General features: G+C 40.7%; 1 protein-coding gene across 1 annotated transcript in view; it reads right to left on the bottom strand.

Annotated features, from left to right (window-relative positions):
* Positions 1-17,105, bottom strand: part of ADAMTS16 (ADAM metallopeptidase with thrombospondin type 1 motif, 16) — a 311,357-nt gene that overhangs the window by 268,598 nt on the left and 25,654 nt on the right. Inside the window, exon 3 of the mRNA XM_006901302.1 lies at positions 16,290-16,606. Coding sequence (XP_006901364.1) covers positions 16,290-16,606 — 317 coding nt within the window. The remainder of the gene's footprint in view (positions 1-16,289; positions 16,607-17,105) is intronic.

Raw genomic sequence — 17,105 nt, 5'->3', positions numbered from 1 at the left:
CAATGTTTGCCATAACTTGTTATGACCCACAGAGTCAAATGCCTTTACATAGTCAATAAAGCACAAATAAACCTTCTTCTGGTTTGTTTGTTTTTTGGGGTTTTTTTTTGTTTTCAGTTAGGATCCATGTGACATCAGCCATGATATTCCTGGTGCCACGGCCTCTTTTAAATCCAGCTTAAATACCTGGCAGTTCTCTGTCTTTGTACTGTTCTAGTTGCTTTTTAATGATCCTTGGCAGTATTTTATTTGGATGTGATATTCATGATATTGTTCAAAATTTTTCCATATTCTCTTGGATTACCTTTTCTGAGGGTGAGAACAAACACTAATCTCTTCCAATCAGTTGGCCAAGCAGCTGTTCTTCAAATTTCCTGGAACAGATTGATAGTAGTTGGGAATTATGATTTATTAGATCCAGAAAAATGGGAGTAACCATAGGGTCGCACAATTTAATGTGTGTGTGTGGGGGGTGGGGGGGTGAAGGAAATGGGAAAGATTCAATGTGAAAAACAATATATTTGAGCTTTGTAAATAAATCAGTATAATAATTTAAAAAGGTAAATATTTAGTTATGTCTCATATGAAAGTAAATTAGGCATTCAAAAGTATAATGCTGAATAACTCATGAAGAATAGCTTACCGATATTGCTGACCTTCTTAAGGAAGGACTAACGGCTTATGCTCCACAAATGACATCTTGCCACAGTATCAAGACCAGTCACCCCGCCCCTCTGCTATGAGTAGATTCCAACTCATAGAGCCCCTCTACAGGGTACAGCACAGCAGCCCGAGGGGTTTCTAACACTATAACCTCTGAATAAGAACATCTGCAAATCTTTCTCCCATCGAGGGTAAGGTGAGTGTAAACCAGCCAACTTTCGGGTATTGGTCAATTTTTTAAAAAAAATTTTAATTCACAAAGTTATATTTATTATTTTTTAAAAAATTAATTTTCATGAAAGTTTACCAAGAGGGTTTCCAGTCATTCATTGTTGCACTTTTCTCCCTGTCCACCCCACCCCCCAGTTCACTCTTCTCTTTGAAAAGTAAAACTCTTTCATTGTTATACAATCCCTCCAAGCCCACTCCACTGTGCAGCCTTCATTCTAGACTCCTGCCATGACAATAATACCTAACCCTTGTGGACACTAGCATTGCTTCACACAGTAAAGGAAACAAAAACAAAGCCAAAATCCCTGCTATTGTATGGATTTCAACTCACAGTGACCCTCCATTGAGTTTACCAGACTGAGGATTTCAAGGGGAGGAACCTGCAAGCCTTTGCCCCACAGGGAAGCCCGTAGATTCACGTTGCCCACCTTTTGGTGAGCAGCATAACATGTCATGTGCCATGCCACCACATTTACACAGTACAACTTTCACATATCCAAATGCTTAGCATTCAGCCTTTCCAGTCTTCCACACATAATTGTACATTTCAAGTAGGAAGGAGAATAACTGAGCTATAAAATCTTGTAGCTTCTCTCTTTTGGCTTCTTATTCCTCAATCCATCATTTTTTATATTTTATTACCTAATGATGATCTGTGAAGGAACTACTATAAACTCGCCTCGTTTCACACACAGAATCTCTGAAAATGAAAACACAGTTTATAGGCTTTGCCTGGTGCAGAGGGAATACAAAGTCAGGATGTGAGCTCTTCTGGGCACTTGGCTCATTTAGGACACCTTGTTAAACACAGAGTCATCTCCAGGTGCTGGCAACTGCCCCCCCCCCCCAATATGTGTGGCCATAATTAACTTAAATTCTTGCACTGTAATTTCCCTGCTCAAGGGATGTGTTATTTTACCCATCCAGCTTCTCTCAGGTCATTATGAAGCAGAATTTGATGGAAATAGACTACGGTCAAGTCCAATGCCCATTCCACTGTCTCAGAAGGCCCCTGGAGCGGAGCCTTTTGGGTCTTTAACTCGGTTTAAGCTCACTTGCATGACAACGTGTGCACTTATTTTCTAAGCCTGTTTTTGTCTTTATTATGTAGGGCAGCAAGAGAGGGTGGGTACCGAGAGGAACAAATGATGGCTGTTGGTGTTGGAGGCCCTGCTAAGTCAGCAGATAATTCTGAGTGACCCTAAACAAAAACAGAAGGACAGTGCCCACTCTGGGCCACTCCCACAGTCCTGGCTCTGTTGGACTCCAGGGTTGCTGGACTCCTATCGTGCACCAAGCTCTGCGCAAAACTGTGCAAAGTTCTTGCATGAGTATTGTCTCATCCTCAGGGCCACTGAATCTCAGTGGTGTTGATGTGTACACATTTGACTGGGCAATGAGAGAAATCCAATCTGAACAAGACTTTCTGACTCCAAAGATACGTTCTTTCATTATACAACTCAGGTGCTTTACAATCTTATTCTGTTTTTTGTTTGAAGGTTTACCGAAACAGATTTCTTTCTATGTTGGGGAGTTCATGGTTTCTCCATTTACTTGTTTCTCAGGAAAGTAGTCCTTAAACCAAAAGTCTTTACAAAAGGTCATTATATAGGTACAAAAACATGCTCATTGCCTCATGGGGTCCTGGATTTTGAACCAATGCTTATTATATAATTGAACCTTGGCCACCACCAGCCATCTGTCCATTTGTCATAATGTGGGAGCTTGTGTGTTCCTAGGATTCTAAGCTAGGTTATCTGTTATCTCAAATATCAGCATGATTGGACAGATTTTCAGCAGATTTTCTAGACTAAGAAACTTTTGGTGAAGACAGACTTGGAAACCCACTTCTGAAAAACTTGACAGTGAAAATTGTATGGATGTCCCAGAAATGTTGTCTAACACTGAGGCCGAAGATGAGCCTCTCATATTGGAAGGTGCTCCAAACAGGACTGGAGAAGGGATAGTTACTCAAAGTCAATTGAATTTATGTATTTGGATAGGTAAAAGATTTTGGGAACATTATTTGCCAGTGGAGAAATAAAAATATGAATAGTTATATAGTCTTTTAATGATAATTTAGAATTTAGAAAGTATGAATCTAGGAAAACTAGAAGTTGTCAAAGATGAAATTTTCGAAGACCAAGGTGTTAGTGCTTTGAAATAGACTGGTACAGACTGGTATTAATTATTCTGAAACAGATAATCATATGGTCTGCGATGCAGGAATTGCATCCAAAATCAAAAAGAACATTTCAAGATATGTCCTGAAGTACCAAACTGCCGGTTACAGAATAATATTCTGGAAATTATAGTCATGTCATAAAAATGTTCCCTAAGTACATGTTGTTGTTATGCGGCATCGAGTCCCTTATGACTCATAGCAACCCTACGTACAAAGGCTCTGGACCTTGTTCTATCTTGAGACAGTCTCACTGACTCTGACACACCTATCCCCATTACTCTACTCAATGGCTCCATCTCATCCAGGGTCTTCCTCTCCCGTGCTATGCCTCCACCCTTTAAAGCATGACGTCCCTCTCCAAGGACTGGTCGTTTCTGGCAACATGCCCAAAATATGAAGCTCAACATCAAGAAGACAAAGATTCTCGTCATTGGGCCTAGTGGCAGTATCATGAGAGACAGGGAAGAGAGTGAGATCGTTGACTGCTTCAGTTTTCTTGGCTCCACAATCAACACTCTTGGCACCAGCAGTCAGGAAATCAAGAGACAAATTGCACTGGGAAAAATCTGTTGTCAGGGACCACTCTAGAGTACTGAAGAGCAATGATGTCAGTCTAGAGACTAAGGTGTACCTGATCCAGGCATCAGAGAGCCCAAGTCTGTGGGAGACCAAATTTTGCAAGCTCAACAACTTATTTTCTGCACATACCTTTTAAAAACATAACAGCAGCTATGCACAGGACAAATGATTGTGTTCATGTTGGTGATACTGCTAAGTCAGCAGACATTTCTGAGTGACCTAAACAAAACAGAAGGACACTGCCCACTCTTGGACAACTCTCACAGTGCTGCAATCCCTTGATATGTTCACTATTCTACACCTTGACAAGTTCTTTCTTTTCTCCATTTATCATGATAAGCACTCGTTCAGATGTGAGGAATTTTCTTTATTTTGAGGTGAAATCCAGATGTAGGTTGTGCTTAGATATGAACAGGCAAGGCATGGTGGAAGGTAGTGTCCTGTTGTAAATAGTGTCTCTCCTCCTCGGGCTTCTCTGTTAGACTTTCTCTGGGATAGACTTTATCTTCCACCACCACTGTCTTAAAAGTAGGTTTAGACATTCTTGTTCTTTAGACAGTCCCAGACATGAATCTCCAATTCCCCCAAAGAATGAACACTGGGATCACATTTCTGTTCTTCCTAATCAAGCCCCTTTGCTGCTTCCAAGCTCATCTTAAAGAGAATTTTACCACACTGGCTGCAGGAAGAGCATTATTCAGACAGCACTTACAGCGAGTATTCAAGTAACTACGCTGAATGTATATTGAAGGCTATGCCCTGTGGAGCGGAAGGAAGTTCTTACCTGCCGCTGAGGAGACATCTGAAACACCAAACACTAAAATGGAAGCATTGCCTATCACTCTGTGCTCACATTAACGTTATCTGACCCTGAGTCCCCAACTAAAACACATTTTTTTTTCTTTTGAAAAGCATCCCAACGCCTTTAATCCATTCCTCTGGATTATGAATAAGTAGTATCATCCAGTGTGTTACAGTGAAAGCAATACCACATTGGGAATCCAAATGTTTGCACCCTAGAACTGTCTATGTGTCTATGTGTTGTTATGTGCTGTTGACACGCCTGCGACTCATAGCGACCCTTAGCAACCCTATGTACAACAGCTCTGAAGCTCTGCCGGCCCTAAGCCAGTCTCACTTACTCCGACACATCTGCCCCCATTGTCCCAGTTACTGTATCAATCTATCCCACCCAGGGTCTTTCTCTCTTGCACTGTCCCTTCACCATTCCGAGCATGATGTCCTTCTCCAAAAACTAGTCCCTTCTGGCCAGGTGCCCAAAGTATGTGAGGCAGAGTTTCAAAATCCTAGCCTCCAAGGAGAAACATGGTTTGATTCTCTCTATGACAGACCTAGACACTTCAAGACACTTCTCTAGAAACACAACTATAAGGCATCGATTCTTGACTAATAGATAGAGATAGAGAGATACATGTAACTGCCTACTGGCTGGCTCAGTCACCCCACTCCAACAAACATAAAATTTGTCATCTATATAAATAAATAGGTAGATAAAACAGACCAAAAAACATAGATTTTTATCATCTAGTGTTTCTATTAATCTCGTTCTTGCTTATAACTTGAAAAATAACTAGGAAACTCGGGAGTCTGTAATAGCAAAGGACACCTTACTTTGACTCATTTCCCCTGATAAGATGCAATCACCTCTTTCTATTACAAATTGTTTCTCTGTGCTCACCAGTTTATGCCAAGAAAGTTGGAGGACAGCTATCTGGCCGAAGTATATGATGCTAGGAAAGGTGATGGGTCGGTGATGGAGAGGTAGGTCCTTTACTGGGTGGAGGTGACTGCTATAATGGGCTCTAGCATGTCAGGAGGCGTGAGATGGCACAGGATAGAACGAGGTTCCGATCTGTGTTTCATTGAGTTTCTATGGGAGTGGCATCTACTTCCAGCTTGCCTCCGGAAACCCTATGAACCTGGAAAAAGGATGAAAGTTCTCCAAGTGTCCAGGCTTTTGTTCATAGGGATACTAAGAGTTGCCTACAACTTAACGGCACTTAACAATAACAACAGCTATGGATCATACTTGACTCAATGACACCTAACAACAACAACAACTGTGAGCTTTAATCTTAAATAATTAACAGATATGTATTCGCCTGGTTCCTCTATACATCTTTTCAGCTTCCTCATCAGCACATGACATTGAATACCCCACCGTCTGCCAAAAGAACAAACAACTCTGCCTTGGAGGAAAATGTAACCCAGTGCTCCTAAGAGGTAAAAATAGGGAAACTTTATCTCATATAGTGTGAGCATATTGTCAGAAAGCACACTTCAGGCTAGGAAAAGCAGAGTCCTCAGAAGAGAGGAAGACCTACAAGAGGGACTCCCACAGGGATTGCAAAGGTGGACTTGAACACAGGACGGTGAAGGGCAGGGCAAGGTTCCACTCTGTTGTCTGTAGCTTTGCTAACAGTAGTACTGGACTCCATGGAACTTCACAACAACAACAATATCATGAAGTTGGACACAATTTATCTCAAGACCATACTTCACTCCAAATTCCCCTGTGTCTCTCAGGACTACCACCCTTTCAACTGGTGACCACTGACCTTTCCAGATAGCAATGGTTTTCTTCTTAAACCCCTCTGATTATCTGCTCTACACCCCCACCCCTCTGTGGATTCTCACTACTCCTATTTCACTTTCTCGACCCAGGCACATTTTTCAGAGTGAGCTGAGAAGCTGGCAGCCTTTCAGACAGCTTCCTAGGATTTATTGGGTGCTACAGAAAAATCTCAATGACTAGAGTTTCCAGATAATCCCGAGAGTTTGCGGCTGGAAAGAAAATGTAGTACAATTCAAGTCAGAGCCTTGAGTAGGTCTCAAAGCAAGGGAGGGCATTCTTAAGCAGACTTGAGAACTGCAGAGTTGAGAAGGTCCCTCACATTGTTGAAAACAAGAGAGTGATTAAATTTAGGCAGAAGCAATATGAGCCTTGTGTGCGAATGTCTAAGAGTCATCCTTTCCTCAAGAAGAGATACCGTTTATAGAGCTTTTATACCAAGGAAAGTAGAAAATGTAATAGCTGTGTGTTCCTTTATTATATCTTCTTTTAAAGGTTAAGTATTATTTCAAACATAGAAGCCATGAGAAAGCCTTTATGAAAACCTAACACACTCATATGCACCAAATTCCATTCTAAGTAAGCCTTGTTCACAGTAACTGACAAACTGGAGAAGTGGGATTTTCTTGGGTTTTTTTTTTTTAAATAGCTTTGTAATGTATCTTGTTTTGTCCTATATATTATTAATAAAAATATTTACTAAGCTATATGTTCCAAGAGAGTCTTGAGGGTAATGGATATTGTTATGTGCCTTCTTGTTGACACCATCTCTTAGCAACCCTTGGTACATTCTTGCTTGACTGTATTCTGTCCTTACATTCCTCACTGTGATGAACGCCACTGCTGCTGGGCCATCTGATTGAGGGTCTTACTCTTTCACAGACAACGATAGTTTTCCAAGCACGATTTTACCTTCCAGAAGACTGTCCCTTCCTGACAACTTTGTATGTGAAATGAAGTCTCACCATCCCTGCCTCTAAGTAGCCTGGCCATACCTTACCCCAAACAGATCTATTCATCCTTTCAGCAGCCCATGGCTGAAATGCCTTTCACCACCACCACATTTCCAATGCACTATTTCTTTTTTTGGTCTTCCTTATTCACCATCCAACTTTCATATAAATACAAAGCAATTTAAAATACCAAGGTCTGAGTCAGAAACACCTCAGTCTTAGTCATTAAGCTGACATCCTTCCTCCTCTGCCCTTTAAAGTAAAGTCCTGGACAGGAGATTTCTTAAAAGGAAAACCAAACAAAAAAACCCCAAAACAAAAACCAACCTAATTCTTTTCTCTAACAACACACAGAGAGCTCAGTTGGCCTAGTGGACAGAAATAATGTTACCAAGCCAAAAGTGGGTGACTTTAATCCACAGCCCTCAGGCCTGGTTTGAATTATTTTTTGGTCAAACCTTCTTCTAAGTGGTATAGCCCTGGTCTGCCCACTTGCTGTACAGAAGTAACTCGTGGTTGCTGTGAAGCTGAACACGGTGACACTGATGTGTCAAATGCTTTAATGGTCACTCAGGGTGGACGGTGTTTGGTGGAGCTCTCCAGTTAAAACAAGCTTGGAAGAAGGAGTGGCATTTACTCCTGAAACAGCTTGCCTCTGGAATCCCTATGACCCTGGAAAAACGATGAAGGTTATACAAGTGTTCAATTCTTTCGTTCATAGGGTCTCAATGAGTCCCCTACAATTCGATGGCACTTAACAACAACAACATGATGTTGCTTATCGGTTCAGTTGTGAGGATTCTGGTTCTCTTTATGCTGAAGTACAATCTATATTGTACACTGAAGTCTGATTTTCTTCAGTAAATTCTTCAATGGTAATGAATGGGAAGGTTCAAGCTGCACTGAAAGCAATGTTAAGTAACAAGGTCCTAGGAATTGAAATAACACCAATTGACATATATTAACAGATAGATGCTGCCCTGGGTGTACTCACTAGCATATGCCAATATATTTGGAAGATAGCTACTTGGTCAAGTTGACTGAGAGAGAACCATAATTTGTTCCTATGTCACTAAAAACCAAAAAGTGATTCAATAGATTGTGGAAATTATCGAACAACATCATTAATATCATATGCTAGCAAAATACTGCTGAAGAGCATTAAAAAAATTGGCTAGGAAATGGAAAGAAATTCAAGCTGGATTCAGAAGAGCAGGTGGTAGTAGGGCTATGATTGTAAAAGGGGAGAGACACTGCAGGAGGTATCACTGAGGTGCAAAACCAAGGGAGAAAGTTGCTATAGTTTAAAGAAGGTTAAAGGACGATGGCAATAGAAAGATACATAAAATGCCTCCAATTTCATTTGGACTCAGTAGTCAGATCTGAAACCTGCCCTATCATAAGCAAATCTCATCATCTCTAACAAACCCAATCTCACATCTCCACTTGAGTCAATCCATCACAACCTGGGTCTTCCTCTCCTGCGCTGTCCCTCCACCCTTCCAAGCATGATGTTCTTTTCCAAGGACTGATCCCTCCTGGTCACATGCCCAGAGTATGTGAGATGGAGCCTCAAAATTCTTGCCCACAGGAAGCATCTTCTTCAGGACTGACCTATTTGGTCTCCTGGAAGCCCATAGTATGTTCAACACTCTCCTCCAGCACCACAACTCAAAGGCATCAGCTCTTTATCTTCCTTAAGCATTGTCCAGCTTTCTGAAGTATAGCAAGTAATTTCAAAGACCATAGCCTGGATCAGGCACAACTTAGGCTCCAGACTGACATCGTTGCTCTTCAGTACTCTTGAGTAGTCCCTGACAGCAGACTTCCTCTATGAAATCTGTCTTTTGATTTCCTGACTGCTGATGCCAAGAGTGTTGATTGTGGAACCAAGTAAACTGACGTTGTTAACAATTTCTTCTCTATCTGAAGCAGCCAATTGGCCTTGGCCCAATGGTGATAACCTTTGCTTTCTTGATGTTGAGCTTCAGTCCATATTGAAGACAACAGTCCTTGAACTTCTGCAGCATACACTTCATGTCCTCTTCATCAGCAAGCAAGGTTGTGCCATCTGTGTAACACGGATTGTTGATGAGTCTTCCTCCAATCAATCCTGATGCCAAATTCCCCCTCATATAATCCAGCCTCCCAAACGATCTTTTCTGCATAAAGAATGAAAAGGTATGGAGATAGGATGGATCTTTGACATACACCTTTCCTGATCCTGAACCATGCAGTGTTCCCGTGACAGTCTTTAAATTCTGATGGGATAGCCTCAAGGTCAAACTTTGATTCTTGTGGATTTGATGTGTTTTTCTTTAGCTTCAGTTTGAACTTGCATATGAGTTGCTGATTATCTGTCCCACAATCAGCACCTGGTCTAGTTTAAACAGCTGATATTGAGCTTCTCCAGCAATTTTTTTTTTGCCCCACAGATGTAATCAATCTGATTTCTGTGTAGGCCATCAGGTGAAATCCATGTATATAGCCTTCGTTTATGTTTCTTATAAAAGGTATTTGCAATGAATAGGTCATTAAATGTACAAAATTCTATCATTCTATCTTTGACCTCATTTCTGTCACCAACTCCACACTTTCTGACTATGGATTCTTCTTCCCTGTCCCCAACTTTTGCATTCCAGTCACCCATTATTATCAAGGTATCTTGGTTGCATGTTTGATCGATTTCTGATTGCTAAAGTTGGTAGAAGTCATCCATTTGAATGATAGTTGTATTAACAGATCTTCCTTGTATGCGTATTGATATGATCCTGTCACTCACAACATTGCATTTCAAGATGGATCAAGAAATGGTCTTTTTAACTATAAATATGACCTCATTTTTCTTCACCTTTTAACTTCCAGCATAGTAGATGCTTATCTAATTCAAAAGTTTCCACGTCAACTGATTTCATTTTGATAATGCCTAGTACATCAATATTTATACATTGCATTTCTTCCTTAATAATTTCCAATTTTCTTACATTCAGACTTTTCATATCCCGCATTCTAAAAGGTAGTGTCTGTTTGCTCCTGTTCCCCCTCCTTTGTGATTCCCAGTAAGGAGACTCTGCCCCCCGTGCTGTATCTGCTACCTTATTCTAAGTGCTCTACTGTTCATAGGGTTCTCTGAGGCCTGTTATTTTGGAAGTGGATGGCGGATCCTGCTCCCTAGTCTGCCTTAATCTAGATGCTCGACTCTAAAGCAGTATTTGACAAACATGTCCAAAAGAGCAGATAGGAGACCTTTCAAAGCTTTGTGAACAGCATGTGGCCAAACAAAGCTGGATGCTCCTGACTCCCAATTCCCATGAAGTGGAACCACACTATTCAATACAGTCCTTCTTGAAACCCTGTCAAGGAGCTTGGGTGTGATTAACACCTGACATTTCACTTGAATCTGGAATACGGAAAAGCAACAAGAACAAAAGAAAGAATAGTGTTTAATGTTAAAGACATGCCACTTTTCTTCATACTTTTTTTGGGGGTTTCTTTTTTTGTTTTGGGGGGTTTTTTGCTTTAGTCTATGAAAACTTTCATTTGTTTCCATTTACATAGTAAGATGGATCTAGGAAAATTAAGGAGAATATTTTATTTCATCGTTTCACCCAGGATTTTATATATCTGTTCTCACAACTTTGTCCAGTATTTTTTTTTTAATCCAGTAAAATTTAGGATTGGAGGTTTTTTTAATTCATTTTAATGAACATTTACAGAGACTTAGGGTTTCCAATCATTCATTGTTACACTTTTCTCCCTGCCCACTCACTCACCCAATTCACTCTTCTCCTTGAAAAGAAAAAGAAAAACGCTTTCATTGTTATACAATCCCTCCCACCCAAGTCCACTCCACTATACAGCCTTCATTCTGGACTCCTGTCATGACAATAAGAACAAATCATATGTCCCCTTTAAACTGTTCTCTCCCTCATCTGTTTCAATGCAATATACATCATTCCTCTCCTCCTTTTCTGTCTTCCCTCAACCCTGATTTTTTTTTTTAAACTTTATGAATTTGGGATAGCCACTATTCAGGAAACAAAACTTAACCACTTAACCATTTGAAGATCATTCCCATTTAATATTTTCTCATTTCATTCTTCAAAATATTTTTTGTCAGATTTTAGAGTGAATGCCCTTAAACCTCACAATAAAGAAAAAAAAATCTAACTCAAGTCTGTTTACAGTGATGATCTACAAATTACAGTGAAACTGAAAGTAACTGCTAGTAAGATATGTAATGAAGATGTACAAGTGTGTATCTCAGTGCACACAGGATTAAATCTTATGTTTGCTAACTGATAATGCCTTTCCTCTTTATCTTTCTTGTCCTTGGACATTGAGAAGTGGAGGTGCCGATTCCAATTCAGTTCAAAGAGACGTCGACATCGCCAGCTGTTGTACATACTCATGTGACAGATCCCAGTGGCAGAGCTCTGTTGGACGCCGCACTACCTAGAAGAGAGAAGCGCTTCACTCATTCTCTCCAATAAACCCGAGTTTACGGAGCTCAGCAGGGCGTGGCTCCCCACAATGGCTTTCATTTCTGGTCAATGTCTTTGTTGAAGCTAAAGCGGAGATACCCTCACTTGTGTGCTATAACCCAAATCCTTTTCACATAAGGAAGGGATATTTGTTTCTCTCAGGAGATTGTGGAAGGGATCAGGCGCATAATTATTATACTCAAAATGCCAAATAACCCCTACCCTCTGCCTGTCAGCTCCTCATTGTAGCTATTCTCAAACCAAAAGCTTCTCATAAGTGACAATAGACGCGTGAGCAACAAAAACCCCACCGTTGTTGTTGTTGTTGATTGCCTTCAAGTGGAGCACAACCCATAGCGACCCTATGAAAAAAAGGCCTGAAGCCCCTCTACAACTATCGACATATATCGAAGTTCATAGAGTTTCTGGAGGCAAGTTGTTTAGGAAGTAGATGCCACTCCTGCTTCCAAACCTGTCATAGACTGTTATTGGTTGAGTCACCTGCGATGCATAATGACCCTATGAACAGCAGCTCTGAACCCTTCTCTGTCCTGAGCCAGTCTCACTAACGCCAACACATCAGCCCTCATCGTCCCAGTTACTGTATTAATCCATCTCATCCAGGGTCTCCCTCTCCTGCGCTGTCCCTCCACCCTTCTGAGCATGATGTCCTTCTTCAAGGACCAATCTCTTGTTAGTTAAATTTGTGTCTTCTAGGCTGCAACAGTTCCATGATACATCTTGAAGGATATGAGCACAATTGATAACAGTGCATCTAAATTCCAAAATCAATCTCCATAATAATATACGTGTTTCCTACTGCCAAAGGCACCCTTTAGAGTAGTGAGAGAAGATCCTCACCCTGAAACCTACAGCATCCCTTTTCAGCAGGAAGTAGCTAAGAGAATACGCCGTCCCCTTTTCCTTATGAATCAGGGTGAATTCTCTCTCAGAGAGAAGTGATAGGGAATGGCACAGCACACACTGACAAAGGAGATTAATCAGAACTGGCTTTGACAAGCACTGTGGCAACTGGACAATTAAAATAGACTTTCAAAGCGGGGAAAGAAAAAGAGGAATGAACTGGGGAGGAGGGTAGAGAAAATAGTGCAACAATGAATGAATGGAAACCCAAAATCTCTGTAAATGTTCATTAAAATTAACAAAATTTAATTAAAAAAGAAAAAAAAAGGACCAATCTCTCCTGGCCATGTGCTCAAAGTAATTGAGGTGGAGCTTCAAGATCCTAGCCTCCAAGGAGAGACTTGGCTTCACCCTCTGCAAGACAGACATACTTGTTTTCCCAGCAGAACCCCACTAGAAGACAGAACTTCAGTTCTTCAGAAACATTTTTACAGGATTTAGCACTTGTATAGATTTTATCTTTTTTGAGGAAGTAGTTATGAACATAATGTTGACATCAGACACGAGCACCTGAGAAAAAGAAACAACAGAACAAAACTTAGAAGACATGAGGTCTGTGATGCCTTTCCATACTTGTTCACATAGTAAAGTCTACAACGTTACCCTCACTGTAGCTTTCAATTCTTAGTCAAGGTTTGCTCATCTGTGTCTCTGTTAGTAACTTATGGCCCAAAACTAAATATCTACTCTATTCTCTTTCCGTAGGATATAGAAAGTTTAAAAAAGCAAAAATGCCCAATGATTGTCTTTTCTTTTGGATCCACTTTGGACCCAATCAACGCATTATTGGCCATGCTTTCCTTCTGTTGCTCAAGGGTCGCTGCGAGTGAGTCACCACACAGCATCTAACAACCTAACAACAACCAGTGTCAGAGGGAGACATATGGAGTCTTCACCCGACCAGGTGTCAACACTCTGCTGTTATTGCTGTTCTTATCGTTAGGTGTTGTCAAGTCAAATGTGACTCCTAGTGACCCTCTGGACAACAGACCTGAACTCTGTCCTATCCTGGGCCATCCTCATTATCTCTGACATACTTGAGTCCATCACCATAGTCACGGTGTCTGTCCATCTCATTGAGGGTCTTCTTTTTCCTAGAGCCTCCACGTGTCTGAGCATGACATCCCTTCCCAAGGAATAGCCTCTCCTAACAACATGCCCAAAGCTTGTGGGACGAGCCTTGCCTCTAAGAAGCACCTTGAAGCAAGGTGTTGGCTGCACCTTCTCCAAGACAGCCTTGACTGTTCTTTCAGCAGTCCCTGGGGTATTCAGTTCTATTCTCCACATCTCCTATTTTTTCAGGTGCTCTCCAGTCAACTGCAACCCCTAGAGACCCTGTGAACGGCAGATCAGAACAGTGCCGTATGCTGTGTCGTCCTCACTCTCCACCATGTTCCAGCCCACAGCAGCAATCGCAGTGTCAGTTCATCTCATTGAGACTCTTTTTCTCTTCTGCTGACTCTCTACTTTCCCCAGCATGATATTTTTCCCAAGCATTCCTCCTTTTTGAAAACAAATACAAAGTACATAAGAGGAAGTTCATTATCCTGTTTGCACTTTTTTAAAGACAGATTTGTTTATTCTTTTGCAAGTCTTGGCAAACAACACAATTCAAAGGCACCAAGGATTCTTGATTCTTCCTTATTCATTGTCCGCTTTTCCCATGTATGTGAAGCAATTGATAATACCATGGCTTGGGTAAGGTCACCTTCATCTTTAAACTGACCTCTGGAGATGGGAGTTAATGTTTCGATCAGATACTAGGAAAGTGGTAAGTGCACCAACAGATCTATATAATAATAGAAAGGGCTCTCCCTGCCATGGGCACACAAGTCCCCTGGAGTGTCCTCAGTGCTCTGTTATCCAGCCACACTATTACCATGTGAACTGTAAATGCCATCTGTCACTGCCTTTCCTGCAACTCATCAAATAATGATTAGTTAAACACAATTTTACATCTCAAAATAAAGACCTATAGATTTGATAATGAACCAATGAATCACAGCAACCCTGAGAAATTACTATGTTCACCACTTGCCACACATCCTATTGTACATTTTCAAAACAAGAGCTCATTCACATAAGCAAAGGGAAGGGCAGTGTGAAATGCACAATCAGATATTTTGCATATTATAATTAATGATTTGGAACAAGATGTGTGTGACCAATCCACTGGGGGGAAAATATAAAGAAAGGTTTACTCATGGACAGGAAAAACAGAGGAGTTTACCAAGATAAGAAGAGGAGGGGAGTAGAGATTAGTAGATAGAAGGGTAGGAGGAAGGGAAAGGGTAGAGGCCGTGAGGATTGATAAGATGCTGTAATAAATGTCATTGATCAACTAGATGTAATGTTATAGCCACAACAAGATAAACAACCCAATGGCAAAATGGGCACAGAATATGAATAGACACTGCACCAAAGACATTCAGATGGTGAACAAATACATAAAGAAAGGTTCAAAATCCCTGGCTCTAAGAGAGCTGCAAATCAAAACAACTATGAGACATCATCTCACCCCAGTAAGAATATGAAAATTTAACAGAACAGCAAATAACAAATACTGGTGAGGTTGTGGAGACACTGGAACCCTTATTCATTGTTGGTGCGAATGTAAAATGGTGCAACCACTGTGGAAGGCTGTAAGGCACTTTCTCAAAAAGTTGCAAATAGAAATACCATTTGACCCAGCAATTCCACTACTGGGAATATACCCTAAAAAACTGAAACAGATGAGGGAGAGAACAGTTTAAAAGTGATATATGATAGCATATTATGATTATCACAGGAATCCAGAATTAAAGTTGCATAGTGGAGTGCTTTTGAGGGGGCAGGGGTGGGGGCGGGGGGGGGACTGTGTACCAACGAAGAAGTTTATCTTTTGCTTTTCAAAGAGAAGAGCTAACTGGGGGGGAGGGGGCGGGTAAAGAAAAAAGTGCAACAATGAATGAATGAAAATCCAAAATCTCTGCAATGTTCATTAAAAATTAATAAACTAAAATTAACAAAGAAACGAGAACTGCCACCCAAGCAGATATATGTACACCCATGTTTATTGCTGCTTTGTTCATAATAGCACAGAGTTGGAAACAATCAACAAACGAAGATAGAGAAGCTGTGGTATATTCATATAATGGAATACTATGTAGCATTGAAAAATAAGGAACTCATGCAATATTATTCAAAATGGGTGACTCTAGAGGACATTATGCTGATTGAAATATTTCAGTCACAAAATGCCAAATACTCCATAATTCCACTGTTATAAAACAGGATGGACATGGGGCCTGGGGAAAACTAGGAAAAGAGGGGATAAATAATGTACATGACATTGAAACAGATGAGGGAGAGAAGTGGATAAAATGAATATATGATTTGATATTATCAGCATGATAAGTCAGTATTTACGATACCTATCCCACTTCTGCAGAATTTACCTCGGGTATTATAATACATTATTTTTATTCTTTTTATGCATGTTATGTCTTCTATGAAAGTCAAAAGAAGAAAGGAACGGAAGTGCATGTTTATATAGTTTCTCACGTTAACTTTCTTCTTGACCATTTATCACCTTCTGTTTCTTTCTATGACTTGGACTTATCATCTGGTGTCACGTCCTTGGGCTACAAGCTCTGATGTTGAACCTTCATCTCAGAAAAAGAAAAATCAGTACTCACCAAACCTTTGCAAGTGGAAAGGGCCACTGAAGAGTTTTTGAGGGCCTTCAGGGAGCCCTGATAGAAGCAGAACTCCTCCGGGGCCATCGTCTGCACAGACTTCGTGCCTCCCTTTCCCAGGGTCTGGATGATGAACCCGGGAGCCACCAAGTTGCTGGACGTTTTCAGATCCATGTGGAAGTCTTGCCCAAAGCCTCTCAGCCGAATGTGTAGAGAATCCCCCTCAACTGCTCTCCTCCTCCGCTGGTGGTGCGCGATTTCATGGGACACATAATCCCCATTCCGGTCAACCTCGTAGGCAGAGACGAAGTCGTATTCTGAAAGCAAAAGCAGGGAGTTGCTGAGTAATTGCAGAATCCTGAAAAGACTCCAAATGCTTTAGAATAGAAACTGTTCATTGAAATGAAAAATAAACAACCTAAATTAAAAAAAAAAAAAAAGAACAGAAACTGTTCTGAGATAGAGTAGGTTGGATGACACCCTCCCCATGGCATGTACCCACCCAAAACCACAGAATCCATTCTTATGTGGAATAAAGATCCCTGCAGAGGGGCCTAAAGTAAAGATATGAATACAGATCATTCTGGATTTCAGTGGCCCCTAAATGGTGCAGTCCTTGTGAGAGACAGAAAATCAGAAATAGAGTGGAACTCAGATGCGAAGTAAAGATAGATTTGCGTGAAGTGGTTTTTGGTTTTTTTTTTGTTTGTTTTTTTTCAACCTTTTTGTGTCTGTTTATTTGATTGGTTCCAGAAAGTAATCTTTTTTTTTTAAAAAAAATTAATTTATTTATTTTTCATTTCAATGAACATCTAC

The sequence above is a fragment of the Elephantulus edwardii genome, unplaced genomic scaffold (assembly GCF_000299155.1).
Source record: "Elephantulus edwardii isolate Elephantulus edwardi_28Jun2011 unplaced genomic scaffold, EleEdw1.0 scaffold00317, whole genome shotgun sequence".
In the NCBI taxonomy this organism is placed as follows: Eukaryota; Metazoa; Chordata; class Mammalia; order Macroscelidea; family Macroscelididae; genus Elephantulus; species Elephantulus edwardii.
The sequence above is the reverse complement of the archived record's forward strand: the minus strand, read 5'-3'. Positions and strand labels throughout refer to the sequence as shown.